Here is a 23,143-nt window from a genome sequence, read left to right on the forward strand (position 1 = left end):
TCCACAATGAGATGTGCTTTGCATTATGGGAGATACTAAGACAAGTAGTGATGAGAGCTTGATCCACCTTTACCACGAGTTGCCTCAGCCCGGAAGATACTTCAGGCAGATACCTCAGCCCGGAAGATACTTCAGGCTAATTTTTATTATTATTATTATTATTATTATAATTATTATTACAAATCTGAAAACAAACCCCAACTCAACATCACCAGAGTTAAAGATCGGTACTATCAACGTAAGAAGCCTGAATGGCAAAGAAATGGAGCTAGCTGAGGAATTAGATAAGTACCAGATCGACATAATAGGGGTGACTGAAACAAAAAAGACCAAAACTGGTGAGATCTTTCTGAGCAATAAATACAAAATGTTATATTCAGGCAATAACAATCAAGGAAAAGAAGGAGTAGCCATAGTATTCAACACAAAATACGAGGCTAATCTTCTTGAATGGCAGTCAGTCTCAAGTAGAGTAATGTGGGCAAATATGAGAATGGGGAACTGGACAATGAGACTTATTTGTGCCTATGGTCCCACAGAAGGTTCTACTAAGGTAGAAGTGGAGGAATTTTTTGAGGCTTTAGAAAAAGCAACTGACACAATGAAAAAGGAAAAGTTGGTCCTTGTTGGGGATCTAAATAGTAGAGTAGGAAATGATTGTGAGATATACAAAAATATTTTGGGAAAATTTGGAGAAAAGAGCAAAGCTAATAATAATGGCAAATATCTGTTGGATTTCTGCTCAGGACATGGACTGGTTATTACTAACACCATGTTCCAACATAAAAATGTGCACAAATTCACATGGAGAGAAGAGGCTAGGAATAAGAAAAGTCTCATTGACTATGTTATTGTTGATAGTGATGTTTTCTCCCTGGTGCAGGACACCAGAGTGTATAGAGGATTTGAAATTGGAAGTGATCACTATTTAGTCTTGAGCAGGATAAAATTGAATTTCATATTGAAAAGAATAACATGTAAGAAAGTTTTAAAGCGAATAAAAGTTGAGCAGCTCTCAGATGTAAACTGTAGACTAAAATACAGAAATATTATTGAAAAGAAAATGAAAGAGTTTGAGAACAGGAATCAAACCTTGGAGATTCAGTGGCAAACTCTGAAGGAAACATTGATTGATTCTGCCAGAGAGGCATGTGGTGAGGTTGTGTGCAAAGATAAAAAAATCAGAACTCCCTGGTGGACACAGGAAGTTAAAGAGGCAGTGAAGGAAAAGAAGAAAGCATATCAAAAGTTCCTGGCAAATAAGTCATCTTTTACTCTTACAGAATACAGAGACAAATGTAAGAAAGCTAAACAGTGTGTAAAACTAGCTAAACAAAAGTCATGGGAGGACTTTGGCAAGAATATAGAAAATAAATATCAAGAAGGTGGCAAAATATTCTGGAGGTTGTTGAAGAAGCTTAGGAATGGAGGAAAGAGTGCTGTAAAAGGAATTAGAGATGATAAAGGTGAAATGAAAACAGGAGAAAAAGATATCCTTGAAGTATGGAGTAATTACTTTGAAAAACTGCTAAATGAAACAAGCAGTGATGACAGCACAGTGATAAAAAACACTGACCAGGCATGCAGTCAGGAATACATATCCATACTTGAAGTAGAAAAAGCCATCAAAGGCTTGAAATGTGGAAAGGCAGCAGGAGTAGATGATATTCGACCAGAAATGCTGAAGTATGGTGGTATAAGAGTCTTACAGTGGCTGCACTGCATAGTTCAGAAAGCCTGGACAGAGGGACGAATTCCCGATGATTGGAGTAGAGCTCTCATAGTACCCATATATAAAAAGGGAAATAAAACTGAATGTGAGAATTACAGAGGTATTTCCCTACTGAGTGTTCCTGGCAAGATCTATGCAAGTATACTTGAGAAACGGTTGAGAAGAATTGTGGAAGAAAAGCTTGGTGAAGAACAAGCTGGATTCAGGCCAAATAGAGGCTGTCAGGATCAGATCTTCACTTTACGACAAATAGTCGAGAAAGCATGGGAATATAACAAAGATCTGTATTTAAGTTTTGTCGATTTGGAAAAGGCATATGACAAGGTGCCAAGAGAGAAGCTATTCAATACGCTGCAGTTATATGGTGTCAATGGGGCATTATATCAAGCAATACTTAGTCTTTATTTGAGTAGTGAGTCAGCAGTTAGAATTGAAGGAAGTACAGGAAGATGGTTTAATGTTAAATCTGGTGTGAGACAAGGATGTACATTATCCCCTCTGTTATTCATTATCTATATGGATCACATTATGAAGGAAAGTGATATTAAACATGATATCAAAATTGGAGATGTTAATGTCAGCTCTTTGCTTTATGCGGATGATGTTATACTTCTAAATAAATCCGCTACAAGTCTGCAAGATTCTCTGACTAAATTGAATAGCTGTTGTAATAGATATGGTATGAAGGTCAGCAATAAAAAGACAAAGACAATGAAAATAGGCAGAATCATTGAAAATGTCAACTGTGTTGTGAATGGAGAACCTGTGGAACAAGTAAAACATTTCAGCTACTTAGGCACAATTTTTACTGAAGATGGTAAACTAAATATAGAAATAGACAACAGAATCAGCAAAGCTGGTATCGTGGGAAGTCAATTGAATAAATTCATATGGAATAAGAAAGAAATTAGTCGGAACACTAAATTAGCTGTATACAAGACTGTGTTCAAACCAATTTTAACTTATGGATCTGAGAGCTGGGTCAGAAGTAAAACACTTGACCAAAGACTAGAGACCGCAGATATGAGAGTCCTGAGAAAGATTAGAGGCGTGAACAGATGGCATCAATGGCAATATCATATTAAAAATGAGGATATTAGGAAAGAACTTGACATTGTCAGCATCCAGGAATGTGTTAGCAGAGCTAATCTCAGATGGTATGGTCACTTAAATAGAATGGGAGAGGAAAGATTAGCAAAACAAGTGTTCTCTGCCAGGTTGGCAGGAAAACGACCCAGAGGAAGACCAAGATATAGGTGGATTGATACGGTACAAAGTGCCTTAGACGATAGAAATATAAGATCTGATAATGTTGGAGTCTTGACAAGTAACAGACTGATTTGGAGGAAAATTGTAGATAGGAAGTTAGTAATGATGTAATTTTTTCATGTAGTACTGTCATATCCTGTACACCCCTTGAGGGTACATGGCAGGAATTTGATGATGATGATGATGATGATTATAATTTAGGCCTCCAAGGAGTCTTTTGACTCCTTTATCCAAGTGTAAGCAAACTTAGTTTGCTTACACTTGGATAAAGGATTAAACTAAATTTATTATAATCCGTTGAGCTATCTTACCAATGTTTGCTGTATGCCCTCTGAACTTGAACTCTTTATCTGCTACTATCCAAGTCCATAGCCTCGTTCAACCCTTACATTTTGCAACATTAAATTGACAATCATTATCCTTTGCCCAGAATGCCAATTTATTTAAATCATCCTGCAAAATATCCACATCACCATTATCAACTATTGCTCTCCCCAGTTTTCCATGCAAACAAGTGAATATCTTTCCCTATATCATTGATTTACAAATTAAAGAGTAGTGGCCCTAGTACCAAACCCTGAGGTATCCACTAGTTACCATCATTCTCCTAGATTTCACTCCACCATATATTACTCCTCAGTGTCTGTCCATCAGCCACTCCCCTATCCATGCTACTAGCCTCATATCCATTCCCATTTGCTCCAGTTTTTGTAATAGTTTTCCATGTGGTATTCTGTCATATGCCTTGGCAGTCAAGCAGTATCTTTGTGTAGCCATTACCTTTATCTAATTCTGCTGTCACTTTATTATAAAATATGAATAACTTACTAAGACAGGCTCTACTCTTCAGAGTCTGTCTTACTATAGAATATCACATCCCTATCCACCCACATTGGATTTTACCTTTCATCAATTTTTTCAATACTTTAAAACACCTCCTATTCATCTACCTCAATATTGATATGCATCTCTGTAACATCAACAACTGTAAAAAGTACCACCTGGATGATACACCTTTGCAAACTGATCATTCAGCAACTCAACTATTTCGTCTGGTTCAGTCACCTTCCTACCATGAGCATTGTTTAAAGTCATCCCACCATAATAATTTTTCCTCTTACTTGCTATATAACGAAAAAACTCTTTTGGGTTTACTTCGGCCTGTTTGGCTAATTTTCTCTCATAGTCTGATTTGGTCTTCCTTACCATACTAGTCATGTGTACTGCTCATGAGATGCTGATCACTTTTTTTTCTCTATATTTCCTCCATAATGTTTTTTTTTTTTTTTTTGGAGCTCTTGCTTTATATCCCAACTCATCCACTTAATTCCAACCTTGTTTTATCCTCCTGTATGCAGTCTGATGCTGCTATTCCTCAAGCAATTTCTAACCACTTGCCATGCACTACTGACATTCTTTTCTCGTAGCTTCTCAAGCCACACTGTTCCAAGATGATTTCTGAGTCTCTCATAATCACCAGCCTTATTGTTGAATATAACCCTCTTCTTGATAGAGAACTTCACGTTGGCAACTTCTCAGAACAAGACTGCATGGTCACTACTCTTCCCAATTAAAGGCAGTGTCTACCTTGGTTATGGATACATCTTCTGATGCTATTACCAGATCCAACATACTGAAACCCCTGGTTCCCTCTATAACATGTTGTTTTAGGTAATTAAACCTTTGCAACTATAAATTCCACTTCCATCTTGCCACGTTCCCCTTTACTCCCTATGTCCTCAATAGCTGATGTCGCCATAATAATTGCTCTGCTTGTGCTAATCTGCTGATGCATGGCATTTACATCTTCCTGTGGATCCCCTTGTCTATAGAAGCGACCAAGAATATATTTTGTCCTTTTTGCTTCTATTTCACACCAGACAGCCTGAAATGAACCATCCCTCCCTCAGACCTAAAATTCGCTTCAACATCTAATTTTGTTGGTTGTAATTCTTCAGCTATCATCAGCGATACCCCACCTCCTGTCCTGTTCCTTCTATCCTCCCTGAAAATACAATATCCTTTACATTCTATCCCTGCAACTATATCATTTTCAGTCAACCAGGTCTCATCGATGCCTATAATTTTTGGCCAAATCAAGTTGACCAATGCCAAAAACCAAAAACTTCTCACCCATATTCCTGATACTTCTTGCATTTGTGTACATGCATTTCAACATCATCTCTTTCTTATTGGAGGTTTAATAGATTTTTTACAACACTCAAAAAGAATTAAAGTAGAATTTAATATTTCCTATATTTCGTCCTAGTCACTAGGGCATCTACGGGGATTACAAAAACAATTAATGTAACATGCAAACAAAAACTTACAATACTAAGCCCAACCACGTGGGTGACACTAAAGTCCTATCTAGGTGGAGCGCCCTCTAGGGGCGGTAGTAGGTGGCCTGGAATGTAAGGTGGGACCTCTGGTGATGAGTGTTTCCCAAATCTTCGGAAGCTTAATGCAACTGTATTTATTAAGATTTGGTTGGTTTCTGAGAGCTGCTGCTGCTGCTGCTTCTAAGAAAAGTCTCTCTTTCTTGAATTTGTTGTGGTGGAGCATGGTGGTTTTCTTCCATGATACTCTGTGGGTGGTGTCCAAAACATGGTCAGCCAAGCCTGAATGGCCATAGTTGTGTTTAACGATGTACGACTTGTGTTCCTCCAGGCGGATGGATGCTGATCTGCCTGTCCGTACAAAGTACGCAAGCTTACAGGAACAGGGTACTTTGTAAACTCCAGGCAGAGAGAGAGGAGGGATCTGATCTTTCGTAGAACGGATAAGGGTAGCAAGTTTGCGGTAGGGCTTATATGCTGTGTGTAGGGTATACTTTTTTAGTATCTTGGCTATTTTTCAGAAGTGCCACGGATGTAGGGTATGGTGATGGCATTTTTAAAATCTTGTTGATGAGAGGGACGGGGAATGGAGGAGGAAATGATTATTAAGTCCTATCCACCTAGATAGGACTTTAGTGTCACCCACGTGGTTGGGCTTAGTATTGTAAGTTTTTGTGTGCATGTTACATTAATTGTTTTTGTAATCCCCGTAGATGTCCTAGTGACTAGGACAAAATATAGGAAGTATTAAATTCTATTTTAATTCTTTTTGAGTGTTGTAAAAAATCCATTAAACCTCCAACATAATGTCCTCACAGCACTTAAGCCTCTACACAATCATCTCTTTGTATCCATAGTTATTCTTGTGTAATGTCATTACCAACTGATTTAAATTGGAGACCTGTGAAATCCCATTCAGCATTGCATAATCTTACTGTACACATGCTCATGACAGGGATGGTCAGACACATGCTTGATTTCATCCTCCCTAACATCTCAAGTTTTTCTGGTTTTGCACTACAACACTGTCACTAAACAACACTTTCTCCAAACATCTGACTCCAAAACTATTTAAATCTAGTCTGTTGTGTACATATGCACTTTTGTTCATCAAATTCACTCCATACATCAATAAACTGCACACCATTCTTCAAACCCAACAATCTTCTCGTTGTCAATCAAGGCCCTTCTCAGTTCTGTCCTATCACACTAAGGCAATAGGCTCACAATCTTTACTTTCTTACACTTAATTTCTGCTTACGCTAACAACTCTTTCATATCTTCTCTCAATGTATATTTCTCACCTTTCAAATCATTTGTGCCAGCCAAAACAATTTTTTGTTTGTATCTTTCTTCTGCAAACTTAAAGTTTCACTATCTTTGCACCTGGAAAACATGCTTTCATCACATTTTCATTAAGTATATCTCTTATCATGCCAATTGTTTATCCAGTCGTTAATCTCCAGTAATTATTCTGCTTACTTTTTATAATAAAGTGACAATGGAGTTGGATAACAGAAATGGATGATACTCACTGATACTGCTGGACTTTACAAAGGCATTTGACAGGAAATCACAATAATATATATATTAAAAAAAAAAAAAAAAAAAAAACTGGAAACACTGGAGCAAATTGAGATGGATATGAATCTGGTGATTTTGATTAGAAGGTGGCTGAAGAAGAGTGGTTTATAGAGGTGAGTCCAAGAGAAGGCAGGTGACCAGGGGTGTACCATAGGGCAGAGTGCTTATTCCTATGTTGTTTAATTTGAACATCAATGATATAGGAAAAGAAATGATGGAAAATATTCAGTTCTTTGCTGATGATGCAAAACTGGAAAGAATGACAGTATATGAAGGTGTGTGAAGTGATTCTGCAGGATGACTTAATTAGACCAGTCGTATGGGGCATAGGTAACCAACTGGCTGCTGGTTTAATGTGACCAAGTGTAGTGTGATGCAATTTGTGAAGGAGAGATCACAAACTATGTACTAAACTGATGGAACTGAACTGCAGTAAACAGATGAGGCCAGGGACTTGGGGGGTAGTTGGGGAAAAGAATATGAAGTTTAGAGGACATATTTCAAAGGTAGCCAAAAACAGCACATCAGATTACATGGATGTTGAAGAACATACTAACAAGCTGGGATGGAAAAGTTACTGTTCTCCTAAATAAAGCTTTAATAAGACCACATCTAGACTACAGCATGCAGATCTGGACACCTGGATTCAAAGATTGTGGCAGGTCTATGGAATGCTCCCTATGAGACTAGATTGACAGTCTGTGGGCTTCAAAAACTAGCTGATAGGTGAAAACAAGGAGACATGATAGAAGCATATAAGTTATTAAAGGGGTTTTATAGGATTGACACTTAAGACTTTTTTTTTTCAGTACATGGCAGGAAGAAAGCAAATGATAGGTCACCAATGGAAATTGTGTACGAGTGTGGTTAGCAATCTTACAGGACTATATTTTTTGCTTGGAGGGTGGTGAATGGGTTGCCAGAAGTGGTTGCGAGTGCTTTGTCAGTGACTGAGTTTAGGAGAGGTGTGATAACATTGTGTATGTAATAGCTAATCTGTGAATAATGGCTCTCCCACAATGAGTTTTCTGACCTGTAAAAAATAATAATAATATAGTTATTAATGTCCATTTTCCAGTTACTATTTCAATTTTTTATGTTGAAAAAAAATCTTACTGAAAGCTATATCTTACCTGACGAGCCATATCAATGAATGCCAACAACTTCTTAATCCCAATCCACACCCTAAAATTAAACAAGACCTCTCAAGAAATGTATTTTTAACAGCTTAAAAATACTTAACAATAAAGCAAAAAAATATTATAAATACTTACAAGATCAATTTGTGATTTACAACTGCAAGATTCAGAATTCAGTGTGCTTTAAATTAGTCTTACCTTCAAAAACAATTTCTGCAACAAATTTAATCATTGCTTCTGTCATTGTTAAAAACATTTATCAAAACCTATTTTTGGAATGTTTGTTGTCTTCTGAATTTCATGTACTAGCCTCAACATCTTAAAATTTATAGTTTTGCAATATTTATTTAAGCATTGCAACCAACAAAGAGTTGCAGGATCAAATCTGACATATATGAAGGTAGCTATATTTGGCACAAAATTTACATTTTGAAATGCAATGCACCTAAAGATCTTAACTGTAAATGTATGTAGAATTGTCTAAATTAAAATTAATTTAGACAATTTTACATACAATTAACTGTTTATTATTATTAATATTTCAGACTTCCAGGTAGTCAAGGACTCAATGGGGAAGACCATATATAACCTCACCTGCTGTCATACCTTCTTTTCAACTCATTCACTGCTCTGTGAAAGAAAAATCAAGCTCTCATCCCTTTCCTAACTGCACACAAACTTAACCTCCATAGATACACCCCCCCCCCTTGTCCTCTCCTCACCATTCATATAAAAAAAAATCATAAAAAGATATTGTAAACACACATTCAGCAGTTTATATACCTCTGTCATATCACCATCCACCTTTCTTCTATTTACCAAAGCAACTGCAGTCTGCATATTCTTAATCTATCCTCATAATATACATTCCATAATCCTGATATCTTTGTTACTCTTCTTTGCACCCTATCCACAGTTTCTGTATCTTCTCTGAACCCAGGGGAGACAAAATCTATACACCCTTACAAGGCCTTGTAAAGAGAAAAAATGAGTTCCTTCTCCTTACATGTCAATGTTCATTTCAACATTGCAATCATCCTCTCAGCTGTATTTTCAATTCTTTTGTTGTGCGACTTTGAACTTTAAATTCCTATCTGTCATAACTCAAAGATCCCTAGCCTCATCAGTTTCTCATGGCATAATCCCACCAATATAATGTGCTACTGGATATCTCATCATGCCTAACTTTACACTAACACTGATTTGACAACTATGTCATTATCATTACCCACTGTTCCAGCATACTGAAATTATTTTGTGAGTTCTGTATATCAGTAGCATCTCTGATTGCTTTGCCTATCATTGAATCATAAGCAAAGAAGTGAACATCTCCTATCAGGTCTTAATGTATAGAATAACATTGGACGAAGGAACTAATCTCTGAGGCATACCACTGGTCACCTTAAATCTGGCAAATTCAAACTCCCGTATACCATTTTCTGATATCTATCTCTCAGCTACCTATTTATCCAACTCATCTTTTGCCCAACACTGTACCTACTGCTACTGCACCAGATGGGTTTATTGCATCATTACCTATATAAAAAAGCCAATTCTTTTTCCTCAAAAGCCTGCATAGATGACTTTGGTAAATCCCCCCCCCCCAACTATTCCAAATATCCAACACTCACCACATCTGACCTTTCAGAATAAAACAATTAGAAAACAAAAAACAAAAAGTTCCAAGACCTAATGATATTCCTCCAATTGTCCTGAAGATTTGTGTGCCAGAGTTGACTCCTGTTCTATCACTTCTTTATGCTTTTATTCCACTGTTATCTACCCTACACAAATTAGCCCATTTCCAACCTATTCCAAAGATAGTTGATTAATCCCTGCTAAAAAAAAGTACTGCCCAATCCTTATTTCAATCCTCTCCAAAGTAATGGAGAGAACCATCGACATCCAACTACTACGCTACCTTGAAGGTACTCAACTAATAAACTATTGGTAGTATGGATTCTGCCGACACCATTCAACAGGGAATCTTCTCACCTCTGGATAAATACCATGGATAAGCTTGGCAAAGTTTGAGTGGTTTCTCACTTGACGTGCATTGCTTGTGATGAACGGTTCCTTATCTTCTAACTATGCAACTAATACCAGGGTACTGCAAGGTTCTATCTTCTCACTTGCCCTCTTTCTTCTATATATATTGTTGGATTCTGAATGAAGAGAAATTAAAATTATTAATACTCCCTTCAGAATCCAACATAATCCACCATATCAAAGGCTACATTTGTAGATATTATTTAATGTAAATCTCTTATTGTAAACTATTATTCATATAATTACATTTGATTTTTTTTTTAATTAATCAAGGATATATATTAATAATAGAAAGGACTCTTTATAAAAATAACATTCAGATTATTTTAATTATTCCTATATTGATAGTAGAAGAATTTGTGTTCATCATAATTAATTATAAATTAATTGAGTTGAAAAATATCCTTTTATTTAATTTCTGTATATAAAGGTATAATGTTATGTAATGCTTATGTACTGCTGTAATTGTTGTCATGGAGATGGAGTTAAAAATAGAAGGCATGAGCGTGTAGCACGTGAGATGGAATCGATATGAGCTGGACGGTGAAAACAAGTTTTGGAGGGAAAAAGGAGTGAAAATATAAAAACGGGGAAATAATTTATTGGCAGCATGGAGTTAAATAAGAGGCTGTAGTACAAAGAATTAAGTGCTATGATCAGATTACAAAGGATCAAAATGTAAATTGACAACTCAGAATATTGATATGGAATTCTGAAGTTAATGTTGTATTCCAGAGCTTTCAAGGAAGATTAGTAGAAAGCTGATTCTATTGTAAAGTAGTATATGGGGAATAAGTAGATTTTCTAGTGCAAGTGTGTCTGCCTATGTGATGTGCTGAAATTAAAGATCAAGTTAGTTTAAAGAAGATTACTTTTGAAATGTGTGTGATAATTAACCAAAGTTTTAAGTGTGCCTCAGTGAATAATATGTGCAAAGATTTATTCCGGTAAGAACAGTTATACTTTATAGCATTTTAGAGTGAAGTTATAAGAGTTATCTCCTTCTGTTAAATCCTAACATTAACTGTGATGTTTATGCTGAAATTAGCCGAAGCTAGAAGATTAACAGTCTTCCCCTCTAAAAGTGATAGCTATCTCTTGACTGAGCTATGTGATTTCTGACTAAGGGATAGATAAAGAATACTATTGTAAAAATATTTCCTGTGAATTTCAGTGGTAAAGAACTTTAGAACTATCTTTGGCTATTAAGGAGAAATTAGATTTTGAAGCTCAGTGTTTAATAACAAAAGTTAAGTGAATGTTATGTGTAGTTGAACTGAGTTAATTTTGCATTATCTTGTATCCAAAGTATGCTTATGTATATATTTATATAACCTTGCATTAAATGTTTTGTTTATTGATTTCAATTTGTTGTTAGCCTGATTCTTTTCCACTGCACTGTTCATAAAATTATCGGACCTAGCGGGAACCTTAAATGTTAATGTAAAATTTGGCCTATATATAAACATTAGACTGCTAAAGTTAATTAATATTTGATTACACTATTTTGCATAGACTAATCTGAATATAGGCTGGTGCAGTATAATAGAAATTTCCCTATATTTGGATTAGTAATCAACATACAATTAATTAACCTTAATAAGAACAACGTTAAAACAAGATGGCGGATCAAAAGACAGGAAGGACGATCCAACAATATTAATGACCTGCTCCATTTGATCATCAACCAAATACACAATTTCAGCAATGACAGTACACTACATTCTTTCTTCTCATCTGACAAATTTTGTGCACCACAGAAACCACAGAGCAACATACTCGCTGACCCTAAATTCTGAACTTCAAACCATTCTTCGACATGCTTTGACTAACCTTGTCAATTTCAATGCCTGCAAAACAGAGTTTGACTTATTTCTTACAGAAAAGAACCATATTCTCCCAGCTTCGCCTTTGATAACACCCAAATCACCAAGATGAGATTTCTCTTCTGGATATTACTCTAACATCAAACTCTCTTGGCATAAATGCATTACAATCACTGCCTGCTCAGCATCCAAAAAATTAAGATTCCTCTTTCACTCCAGGAATTTCTTCTGAACAGTTCTTAATCCTGCACAAATCCACATATCCACCGAGTACTGCTCACACATCTGAGCAGTACACCAAAGATCTCCCTAAAAATACTCGATGCAATCAGACTGATTAACGACTCTTCTCTTACTAACTCACTCCAACCACTCTCACACAAGTGTTTAGTATCTATTACATACATTTTCTATAAATATTTCCATAGGAAATGTTCATCAGAATTACCACCAATAATCCTCACATACACCAAATCTATTGAAACATGCAGCTGCCACCCAATACCTCTTCGCATTTCAATTTCATACTCACAGAACAAGTTTTTCTTCCTTCTCCTTAATTCCTACTACTGCACTTTGGAGCAGTCCACTCCCTCTCACATTTCCCAAAGAATACAATGCACAGGCCTTCAGATCTAATTTCCCAAAGTTCCTTGCTCAAATCCCTCTTCTCATACATGGTACCAACGTACTATAGGTTAACCATCCCACTTCTCATGTATGGGCCCAACATAAAAAATGCCACGAAGCTTTGTGTTATTATCTCAATACATTGAAACAAGCAGCAGCCTAAGGTCCGAGTTGCAATTAAACCTGGTAGGCTTTCTTAAAATTATTTTCAGAAAGTCTACCAGATGTATACCATATAAAGCAAAAAGGAAAACTGAGATTTAGTTAAAAGCCAATTGCAACATGCCCAATTCTTTTCTTACTCAACCTTGGCACACTTGAAGAACCAAGGCTTAGATAAGGGACAAGAATTTAAAGTGGAATAAGGAATAAATGTTTCCATACCAATAAGAATTGCTTCAATAATAAGTTCAGTGCAACTGCTTGGGTTGAAAATCCAACCAAGGAATGAGGCACAGAAGTCACTTAGATCCAACCTTATAATTATAATGTCAAAAAACATGGCAGATGAGAGTTGCAGTGTAAATGTTGTTCCATTGGAGAAGAATTCACTACTAGATTGTGATCTCAACTGCAGATAAGCAACATCTACAGTATACTTAGTTACTAGAGTTAGAGATTAGTGTTTGGTAAGTGGTTAGCAATATCTGGTATACTGGTAAGCATGTGAATAATTTATATAAGATTACTTGTGATAGCAGATATCTCGAAATTTCTACCTGCTCAATCAGTTCAGTTGAAAAAGGAAACTCAGTTGGATTTTGAATACAAGGTCCCCAAAGAAGATGTACCTTACTATTAAACAAGCTGAACAAGAGAAAATCAACATTAAAATGCTATCTTTGAAATTTGAATTTCCATCAGAAAAAGTAGGCATGCTTTTGCAGATTAGAAATGGAAATCAACATCGTTAAGGCCTGAACTAAGACATTATTGTTATTATTACATCCTCCATGGAGTCGACAGACTCATCGTGGGAGGTTCATTCAACTGACAACATATTTATCATATAGAATCTTAAAGTCCTTAACACTCCTTGCATTTACAACACATTCTGGTAATGAATTCCATTCACTGACAATTCTCCATGTAAAAAATCTACTCCTCATATCCTTCTTCACCACACTTTTACATAACTTCCAGGAATGACCTCTGGTTCTTCCCCTCTCACCTTCTACTCTTTTTATAATCCCCTCTGGATTAATCTGATAAAATCCTCTCACTAACTTAAATGTCTCTATCATATCACCTCTCTTTCTCCTATCCACCAAACTTTGCAATCTACATTTTTCAACCTCTCTCCATAGCCAGCATTCCAAAGTCCTGATATTGTCTTAGTCACTCGCCTCTGGATCCTCTCCAATGTCTCCACATCACATTGAAAACCAGGTGACCAGATCTGAGCACAATAGTCAAAGTGTGGCCAGTGCCTTATACAGTGGCACAACCACTTCCTTATCCTTGCATGTTAGAGTACTTCTTATCATAGAAGCACTACGATGTGGAACCTTTGCAACCCTAGCAATATGCCCTCTAAACTTCAGTCTACTATCAACCATCACACCCAAATCTCTAATCTTATCCACTTCTTGCAGTACAGCACCATCAATATAGTACATAGTACACAGCCTTATATTTCTGCACTCCAAAATACAATACCTTGCACTTACTGATATTAAAACTACAACCCCCACCCTTTTTTCAATGTAAAAGGTCTATTTAAATCTTACTGAAGGCATTCAGCATCAGCATTACTACTTATAATTCTTCCCAACATTGCATCATCAGCAAAAATAACTGAAGATCCCCAGTCAGTCCACATGATATATCATTTACAAACAAGTTAAATAGCAGGGCCCAAGAACAGAACCCTGGGGCACGCACCGATCGTCCTTTTTTGAGTCACTGCCCCATCATACACAACCTGCTGTATCGTTCAGAGAGCCAATCTCTGATCCATCTAACCAATATGCTGTCTATTCTCATCTTCTGCAGCTTGTATACCAATTTATCCTATCAAATGCTTTTCCAAAGTCTAAGAATATCACTGTATATGATTCTCCCTTATCTAACACACTAGTCACCTTATCATAAAATACACGTAAATTACTGAAACGGAACCTACCCTTTACAAATTCATGCTGACCTTCATAAAGAATGCCATATCCCTCAACCCGATTCTGTAATCTATTCCTTATCAATCTCTCCAACACTTTGGCCACAACTGCAATTACACAGACTGGCCTATAGATGGAGACTTCTTAGAATCATGCTTGTGGAGTGGTACTATTTTACCCTCTTTCCACTCCTCAGGAACCTTTCTGGCCTGCACCTTATACTCTTCATGGATCTGATCCCCACCAACTGCCTTGTACCTTCTCCATAATATTTTCTTTTCCAGCACAGCTTGCTTGATTTCGCTGTTCATCCATTTCACTCTTTACTCGCTTAACCTTCGGTATGCAGTCATACATTACTTTTATCAGATACTGCCTTTATGAGTTTCCATGCATTGTTAACATCCTTTCTGCTCAGCTCATCTACCCAATGTACGATGTTAACTGACTGCAGAGCTTTCTATAATCGCTTTATACTTCCACATGTATCTATCCATTTTTGGCAGTGACCTTTTCTCGTTTCATCATTTCCCAAACAAGTACCTTGTGATCATTCTCACCAACTGGTGGCAGTGTCAACACCTCGTTAACAACTACATCTTGTGAAGTTATCACCAAATCCAAAATATTAAAGCTTCTAGTTGCTTCAATCACATGCTGCTTAAGATACTTATTTCTCAGAAATTCCACAAACTCGCTCTCCTTGTTCCCACACACTATCTCCTCCATCCAGTCTATATTCATGTAATTAAAGTCAGTCTCCCATCAGGATCACCTTCTTTTTACATGCCCAACTAATTTGCCTAAACATTTCACAATCAGTGTTCTCTGCATTCCCTGGCCTATAACAGCATCCTATCAGATATACTAACCTGTTTATTTCAACTTCGTACCACACATATTCAAAACCTGTGCATGTACCATCAACTTCCACTCTTTGCAGACACAATTCCTCTGCAATCATTAACAGCACTCCTGCCCCTCCTCTTTTCACATCTCTATCCTTCTGGAAAGTTATATATTCTTCTAATTCTATTCCCGACATCACATCCTCCTCAGACAACCAAGTTTCACTTATTCCAATTACTTTTGGGCATACTGTCTCAACCAATGCCACAAACTCAGCTCTTTTGTTTCAAATCTTACATTTGTGTATAAACATAACAATCCCTGTGTGTGTGTTTGAGGCCATCCTACCAGCACCAACATTCTCAATTTTGGCTGCTATACTACACCTCTTTGGTTTGACCACTCCCGTTTCCCTAATCCTGACTGTGATTTCCATTCTTACCTGTCTCATCCTCACATTTATGCATTCCATCTCCTTGTGCTGCTGCAACCACATCTTCGACCTCACATCTATCTTCCTCCTGCTATATAATCTGTTGATTTGTGCTATCCTGTTTCACAGGTAGACGCTGATCATTTGCTACATTAACTTCTTGGCTCTGTGCCTTCTCAGAAAACAATAGCCTTTCTAAATGCCCAATATCAAACCCATTCAAATGTAATCCACCAGCTTTATACCATTTGAACTCCCCTTCAAATTCACTCCACAGATTTACAAATTGAACACCCTTTGCCTCACACAACTCAGCCATCTTACTATTCATTATCTCTGCTCTCCTTCTCCATCACTGCTATCATATCTGGGCAACATGCCCACGACTTTCCCAACACTATTCTTCTTCACCTGCTGCAACAACTTCTTCATGTCTCTATCAACATTCTTCTTTTTCCCAACTAAGTCATTTGTGTCCACGACTACCACTAATTTTGATGCCAGGTATTTCCTTTTCTGCAACGCATCCATTATTTGCTTATTGTTCCACCAGGTAAGCATGCTTTGTGCACTCTGTTAGTAATCACACCTCTAATGATCGAGTCCACATACACTGATATACGACTATCCCTTTATTCTTTCTTTATTACATTAACTTCCTCCTTCTCCTTATCATCAGCCAATCTCTCCTTTGGCTGTTTAATATCCTCTTCCAGATGTTTCATTTCGCTTTTCATTAACTCTTGCCAAAGCTCTTCTACTATGGTCCTGACATTTACTCCCATTTCTAATAGCTCTACTCTATACAAACATTTTTCACATACGTTAACGCTTTCCTTCTTCTTGTTTACCCAAACAGTCCACAGATCTTTCGCATTTTTCGGTGTATACATATAGCAGTTTTCACAATACATCCACTGCGAAAAACCCAAGGCAAGCCAGACTTTCATAGAAAAGCCTTCCATGCCGCTGATGTATGTTTTTTATGGACGCCATCTTTAGAAGCTGAAGTAGTGCAACAAATTAGTAGCAAAACACAATATTATTATTATTATTAGTAGTAGTATGGGCAACTCCAAGGAGTCCTTAGACGCATCGAGGAAGGCCCTAACATTATGTCAAGAACAATTATTCAACATTCACATAGTATCTATCATACTTTTCCTTGAACTCATTTACAGTCATGGCACCCACAACAGACTCTGGCAGCTTATTCCACTCATTCGCCACTCTCCAAGTAAAAAACCTATCTTAACACCCTTGCTAACCACGCTCTTGCCCAGCTTCCATGGATGGCCCCTCGTCCTCCCACCACCAGTCCTATCCTCAAACATATCTTCTGAATTAATCTTATAGAAACCCTTCAGCAATTTGAATGTCTCAATCATATCACCCCTTTTCCATCTATCAACCAATTTCTGCAACCCACAAATCTTCAACCAGTTCTCATAAGGTTCATTCCATAGACCTGCTATCATCTCGGTCACTCGTCTCTGGATCCTCTCCACCTCCTCCTCATCAAGAAGAAACCCTGCCACCCAAATATGAACAACAAAAAAATTTCAACACCACCACCACTGAAGGACACTTGTATCCAAACTGAAAAAAATGCAGCACAATTTGTCACAAAAAGCCACACTGTAGACTAATTAAAAACACATTTTTTTATCACATCTCAAAACTACTGATATGCTCACTTGCAACCCATGATGCATAACATGTTTTTGAAGTAAATGAATCAATACATGAATCAAATTACATAGAAAAAGAATGGGAAAATCTGAAACAAATCCACAAATCCTGACAAATGGAATAGAAAAACAAGACTATGAAATTAGGACAAAGAAATAAAAAAGATAACAAAAAATAAAGAGAGTTATCAGAAATAGCTCAATTCCAAGACAGCAGAAGCAAAAATAGACTATAAAAGAAACAGCCACAACCAAAAAAAACTATAAAATAATAAAATACATGAACAAAGAAATAAAAGAAAAGATAAAAATGCAAACAATAAATCTAGAAAAATGGGTAACTTATTTTCACGTTGGATGCTTAATGGATTTTTTACAACAGTCAGAAAGGATTAAAACAGAATTTAATACTTCCCATATTTCATCTCAGTCACTGAGACATCTTCAGGGATTACAAAAAAATTAATGTAACAAACACAAATAACAAACAATACTAAGCCCAACCAAGTGGGTAACACTAAAGTCCTAACTAGGTGGAGTGCCCTCAAAGGGCGGTTGTAGGTGGCCTGGAGTGTAGGGTGGGACCTCTGGTGATAAGTGTTTCCCAAATCTTAGGAAGCTTAATGCAACCATATTTATTAAGATTTGGCTGATTTCTGAGAGCTGCTGCTGATTCTAAGAAAAGTCTATCTTTTTTGAATTTGCTGTGATGGAACAAGGTGGTTTTTTTCCATGAGATCCTGTGGGTTGTATCCAAGACATGGTCAGCAAAGCCTGACTGACCATAGTCATGGTTGCAGATGTGTTCCTTCAGGTGGGTGGTTGCTGTCTGTCCAAAGTACGCCAGCTTACAAGAACAGGGTACTTTATAAACTCCAGGCACTGAGAGAGGAGGGAGCTGATCTTTTATAGAACGGATAAGGGTAGCAAGTTTGCGATGGGGCTTAAATGCTGTGTGTAGGTTGTAGTTGTTTAAAATCTTGGCTATTTTTTCGGATGTGTCATGGATGTAGGGTATGGTGATGGCATTTCTAAAATCTTTCTGACGAGAAGACCAGGGAATGGGTGGGGGGAAACTGATTATTTTTCTGATACTGTGATCGCTGTAGCCATTGGAGAGGAAAGTGTTGTGTATGTGGTCAAGTTCAGTTGTAAGGCACAATTTGCTACAAACTGTCAAAACATATGGCCAAGTTGATGCAAGTGGTTCCACTGGAACAAAGATTGCGGGCTCTTTGGTAAGAGTTTTAATAATGCCATATTGTTGAGCAGAGTGGTGGTGGGAGAGTTTGTAAATGTATCTGCCTATGTGCGTGGGTTTACTGTATACTGTGAATAAAAGTGTAACTAGGGGCCTAGGAAGGGTAAACAATTGTTCTTTCCTTTTCCATCGTAAACTGGATTCTTGGATGTACGCTGTTGAAGTGACTGAGGAAGGAGTATAATGTGTCTGGGCCATGAGGCCAAATAGAGAACACATGATCAACATATCTTAGCCAGATAGAAGGTTTGAGAGGGGCTGAATTATGGCTTATTTTTCAAAATCTTCCATATAAAAATTGGCGGGGGGGGGGGGGAGACCGCTGCGGTTCGCTCTATCTGCTTGTAGATTTTGTTCTTCCAAGAAAAATAACCAGAATTATGGCACAGGAAAAGTGATCTAAGATGTCAGAAGGAAAAACGTTTTCTAAGAGTGTTAAGTTATCAATTAAGGGGATACTGGTAAACAATGAGATGTCAAAGCTTACCGATATGTCGGTGTTATTTAAGGTTAAATTTTCTGAGGGTTTTGAAATGGGTAGAGTTTTTTATATAGGATGTGGAAAGTCCAGTGAGGGGGGGGGGGTCTTTCCACAAACCCAATTCCCCACTAAGACCTATAGTAGATGCCACTATCGCACCTTACTACAAACTGTCAAAACAACTGGCCAAGTGGATCTTTGGTAAACCGTATATTTGGGGGAGGAGAGAACAAAAAGGCTCGAGTGTTTTTGTCATGTCCGGGGACAAGGACTAAACTTTTTTAAGTAAGTTTTTTAATTTTTTAACTTGTGTTTTTGTGGGGTCGTGTTCTAGCGTGGTGTAAGTCGAACGATCTCAGAGGATAATTTCCATTTTTCGATTGTATTCTGTGGCATTAAGAACAACTGTGGCATCACCCTTATCCGCTCTGGTGATGACGATACTTTTCTCTTTCCATAATTTTGTGAGAGCAGTACATTGGGCAGATGATAAATTACTTTTTGGAGGCGAAGACTGGGCGAGGATGTTGGTGACGTCAAGCCTAATGTTATTTACTATCTCCTAAGCTAAGCAACAGATCCTGCGTTCGATATTAAACATTACATCAAGCACCAGCACTTCTTTCGGAGTGACTGCGAACTTGTGGCCAAGGCTTAAGGCACTGACGGCATCGTCATTGAGCCTTTTGGAAGACAGGTTAACTACTGGGTATGTTAACTATAGGTTAACATACAAAACTAATTTGGGAAAATTTGGAGAAAAGAGCAAAGCTAATAATAATAACAAATACTTGTTGGATTTCTGCTCATGACATGGACTAGTTATTACTAACGCCATCTTCCAACATAAAAATGTGCACAAATTCACATGGAGAGAAGAGGCTAGGGATAAGAAAAGTCTCATTGACTATGTTATTGTTGATAGTGATGTTTTCTTCCTGGTGCAGGACACCAGAGTGTACAGAGGATTTGAAATTGGAAGTGATCACTATTTAGTCTTGAGCAGGATAAAATTGAATTTCATATTGAAAAGAATAACAGGTAAGAAAGTTTTAAAGCGATTAAAAGTTGAGCAGCCCTCAGATGTGAACTGTAGACTAAAATACACAAAGATTATTGGAGGAAAAATGAGTGAGTTTGAGAACAGGAACTAGACCTTGGAGATTCAGTGGCAAACTCTGAAGAAAACATTGATTGATTCTGCCAGAGAGGCATGTGGTGAAGTTGTCTGCAAGGATAGAAAAATCAGAACTCCATGGTGGATACAGGAAGTTAAAAGGCAGTGAAAGAAAAGAAGAAAGCACATCAAAAGTTCCTGGCAAATAAGTCAGCTTATGCTCTTAGAGAATACAGAGAATGCTAAACACTGTGTAAAACTAGCTAAACAAAAGTCATGGGAGGACTTTGGCAAGAACATAGAAAATAAATATCAAGAAGATGGTAAAATATTCTGGAGGTTGTTGAAGAAGCTTAGAAATGGAGGAAAGAGTGCTGTAAAGGAGTTAGAGATGATAAAGGTGACATGAAAACAGGAGAAAAAGATATCCTAGAAGTATGGAGTAATTACTTTGAAAAACTGCTAAATGAAACAAGCAGTGATGACAGCACAGTGATAAAAAAACAATGACCAGGCATGCAGTCAGGAATACATATCCATACTAGAAGTAGAAAAAGCCATCAAAGGCTTAAAATGTGGAAGGGCAGCAGGAGTAGATGATATTCGACCAGAAATGCTGAAGTATGGTGGTGTAAAAGTCTTACAGTGACTGCACTGCATAGTTCAGAAGGTGTCAACAGAAGGACGAATCCTCGCTGATTGGAGTAGAACTCTCATAGTACCCATATATAAAAAGGTGTTAGATCTTAAATGAAGGAATTTTGGAAAGAAATCATTTAGAACCTAACATATTAAACTTGCTGGCAAAGAGAAATAACTGCACATCAGTTGTAATTAAAAGTGAAACTTCTTCACTTTATGTAAAATTTGTATTCTTTATTTTAAGTACCTTAATTTAAGCTAATGTGATTGTATTAAGATTTCATTTTTAAGTATGTCTAAAAAGAGAGATAATCTGATTTAAATTTAAGTCTCACTTAAGCTATGTAAAATTTACTGTGAGTCATCTAAAAAGTTGCTAAGTAATAATTCCTGGAAGGCATAAAGCTACACGTGTATAGCGTAATGCTAGCAGCTATAGCTTACTCGGAAAATTACGTTGCCATGTATTCTGTGAATCCAAGTATAACAGTATCGTAAAAGCGAAGGATGAACCCAAAGGGGTGAAAAGATAAGGGCTGTGGGCAAAAAGGGGACTGAGAAAAGAGGGTGCTCTATAGAAGAATATAAGGGGTTGAGCCCATATCGGAACACTCTCTCTGGTCATAATGTTTTCCTGTTTTGGTGGTTCAGAAGTTAGCTGGCAATTTCGTGTAAGAGGGGGGTGAAGTCTGTGACAAGATGTCGGACCGCGAGCGTTCTTAAAATGAAGTAGGATTCTATGGAAAGCTGAAGGTAAAAATTCCAGTCCTAGCAGAATCAAGCCGTCGTGAAAAGTCCCATCGAGTTGTTCCTGAAACACAAAGATTTGAGTCTGTTTTCGGCAGAAGGAATGAAGATAGCGTAACCCCTACGTTGGCGTATGGACAGCCAATAGATGAGAAGTATCCAGACATGCACGTGGTGCAGAACGATGCGGAAAAAAGCTCGGTAAGGTGCAATTACTCTAATTTTGTGTGAAAGTTCATTAGACGAGAGAAGACTGTTTACAAATGTGAAATTAAGAACTGTATTGTAAAGAACTCTGTGGACAGTCTCTATTTAGAAAGTTAACCTACTTTGAGAGTAAGAAGAATTGTTTGGAAGAGATCTTTTGTAATTTTGTATGTAATAGGATTAACTTGATGCGATAAGAATAATAGAATTTAGTATCTCAGTAACATTAGAATGTTTGTTAGTTTTTTCTTGCGAGTAATGCTACTGAAAAGTATTTAGTTTAACTTCATATCATTTGCTATCTATCCCAATATGCAGTTACTGTGTTTAGCATGCCTTATAAGATTTAATTAGTTTAGAATGTGTTAATCTCTTAGTTCAAGTTTTATTTAGTATTGAGCATAATTGAGTGTATGAATTTTGTATTGTGTTTTTGATATTCCAATAAACATGTCATATTTACCTGAACCTGAGTTATGCCTGATTACGATTGCAACTTACCAGTTATAAAAATAGAGCCTATTTTGGCGGGAAGGATTTAGAGAGTGAATATAATAATAGATTTAGGTCATGACTGCAATAATCTGAATCTCTACAGTAGTTTAAGTAAGATATTGTGTAAGTAATCTTCAGACTCTAGTATTGTCTTCCTGAGCAAGGATCTTTTCTGCTATAGGATACTGGCACACCAAAATATAAATTTGCCAGTATCCGAAGAGGAAACAATCCTAGATATAAGAATAAGATTAAAGTAAGTGAATAAAGAGAATAAATCACAAAAGATAAATATTTAACAATAGAGCAGCCGGTAGGATTTTGAGTGTATAAGGTTTTAGATAAGAAAGGATAAATTTAAGTAAACAACTAATTAAGCATATATCATATAGAAACATCGATATAACAAAGAAAAATAAAACTGAATATGAGAATTATAGAGGTATTTCCCTACTGAGTGTTTCTGGGAAGATTTATGCCAGTATACTTGAGAAACGGTTGAGAAGAATTGTGGAAGAAAGGCTTGGTGAAGAAC

At 37.0% G+C, this 23,143-nt stretch overlaps 1 protein-coding gene across 1 annotated transcript in view; it reads right to left on the reverse strand.

Annotated features, from left to right (window-relative positions):
- LOC150109712 (vesicle-fusing ATPase 2-like) overlaps positions 1-23,143 on the reverse strand; it is a 408,246-nt gene that overhangs the window by 33,924 nt on the left and 351,179 nt on the right. Inside the window, exon 19 of the mRNA XM_090403040.1 lies at positions 8,058-8,109. Within this exon, the coding sequence (XP_090259166.1) occupies positions 8,058-8,109 (52 nt within the window). The remainder of the gene's footprint in view (positions 1-8,057; positions 8,110-23,143) is intronic.

The sequence above is a fragment of the Typopeltis vanoorti genome, chromosome 2 (genome assembly GCF_054136105.1).
Source record: "Typopeltis vanoorti isolate ZY-2024b chromosome 2, IOZ_Tvanoo_1.0, whole genome shotgun sequence".
NCBI lineage: Eukaryota > Metazoa > Arthropoda > Arachnida > Uropygi > Thelyphonidae > Typopeltis > Typopeltis vanoorti.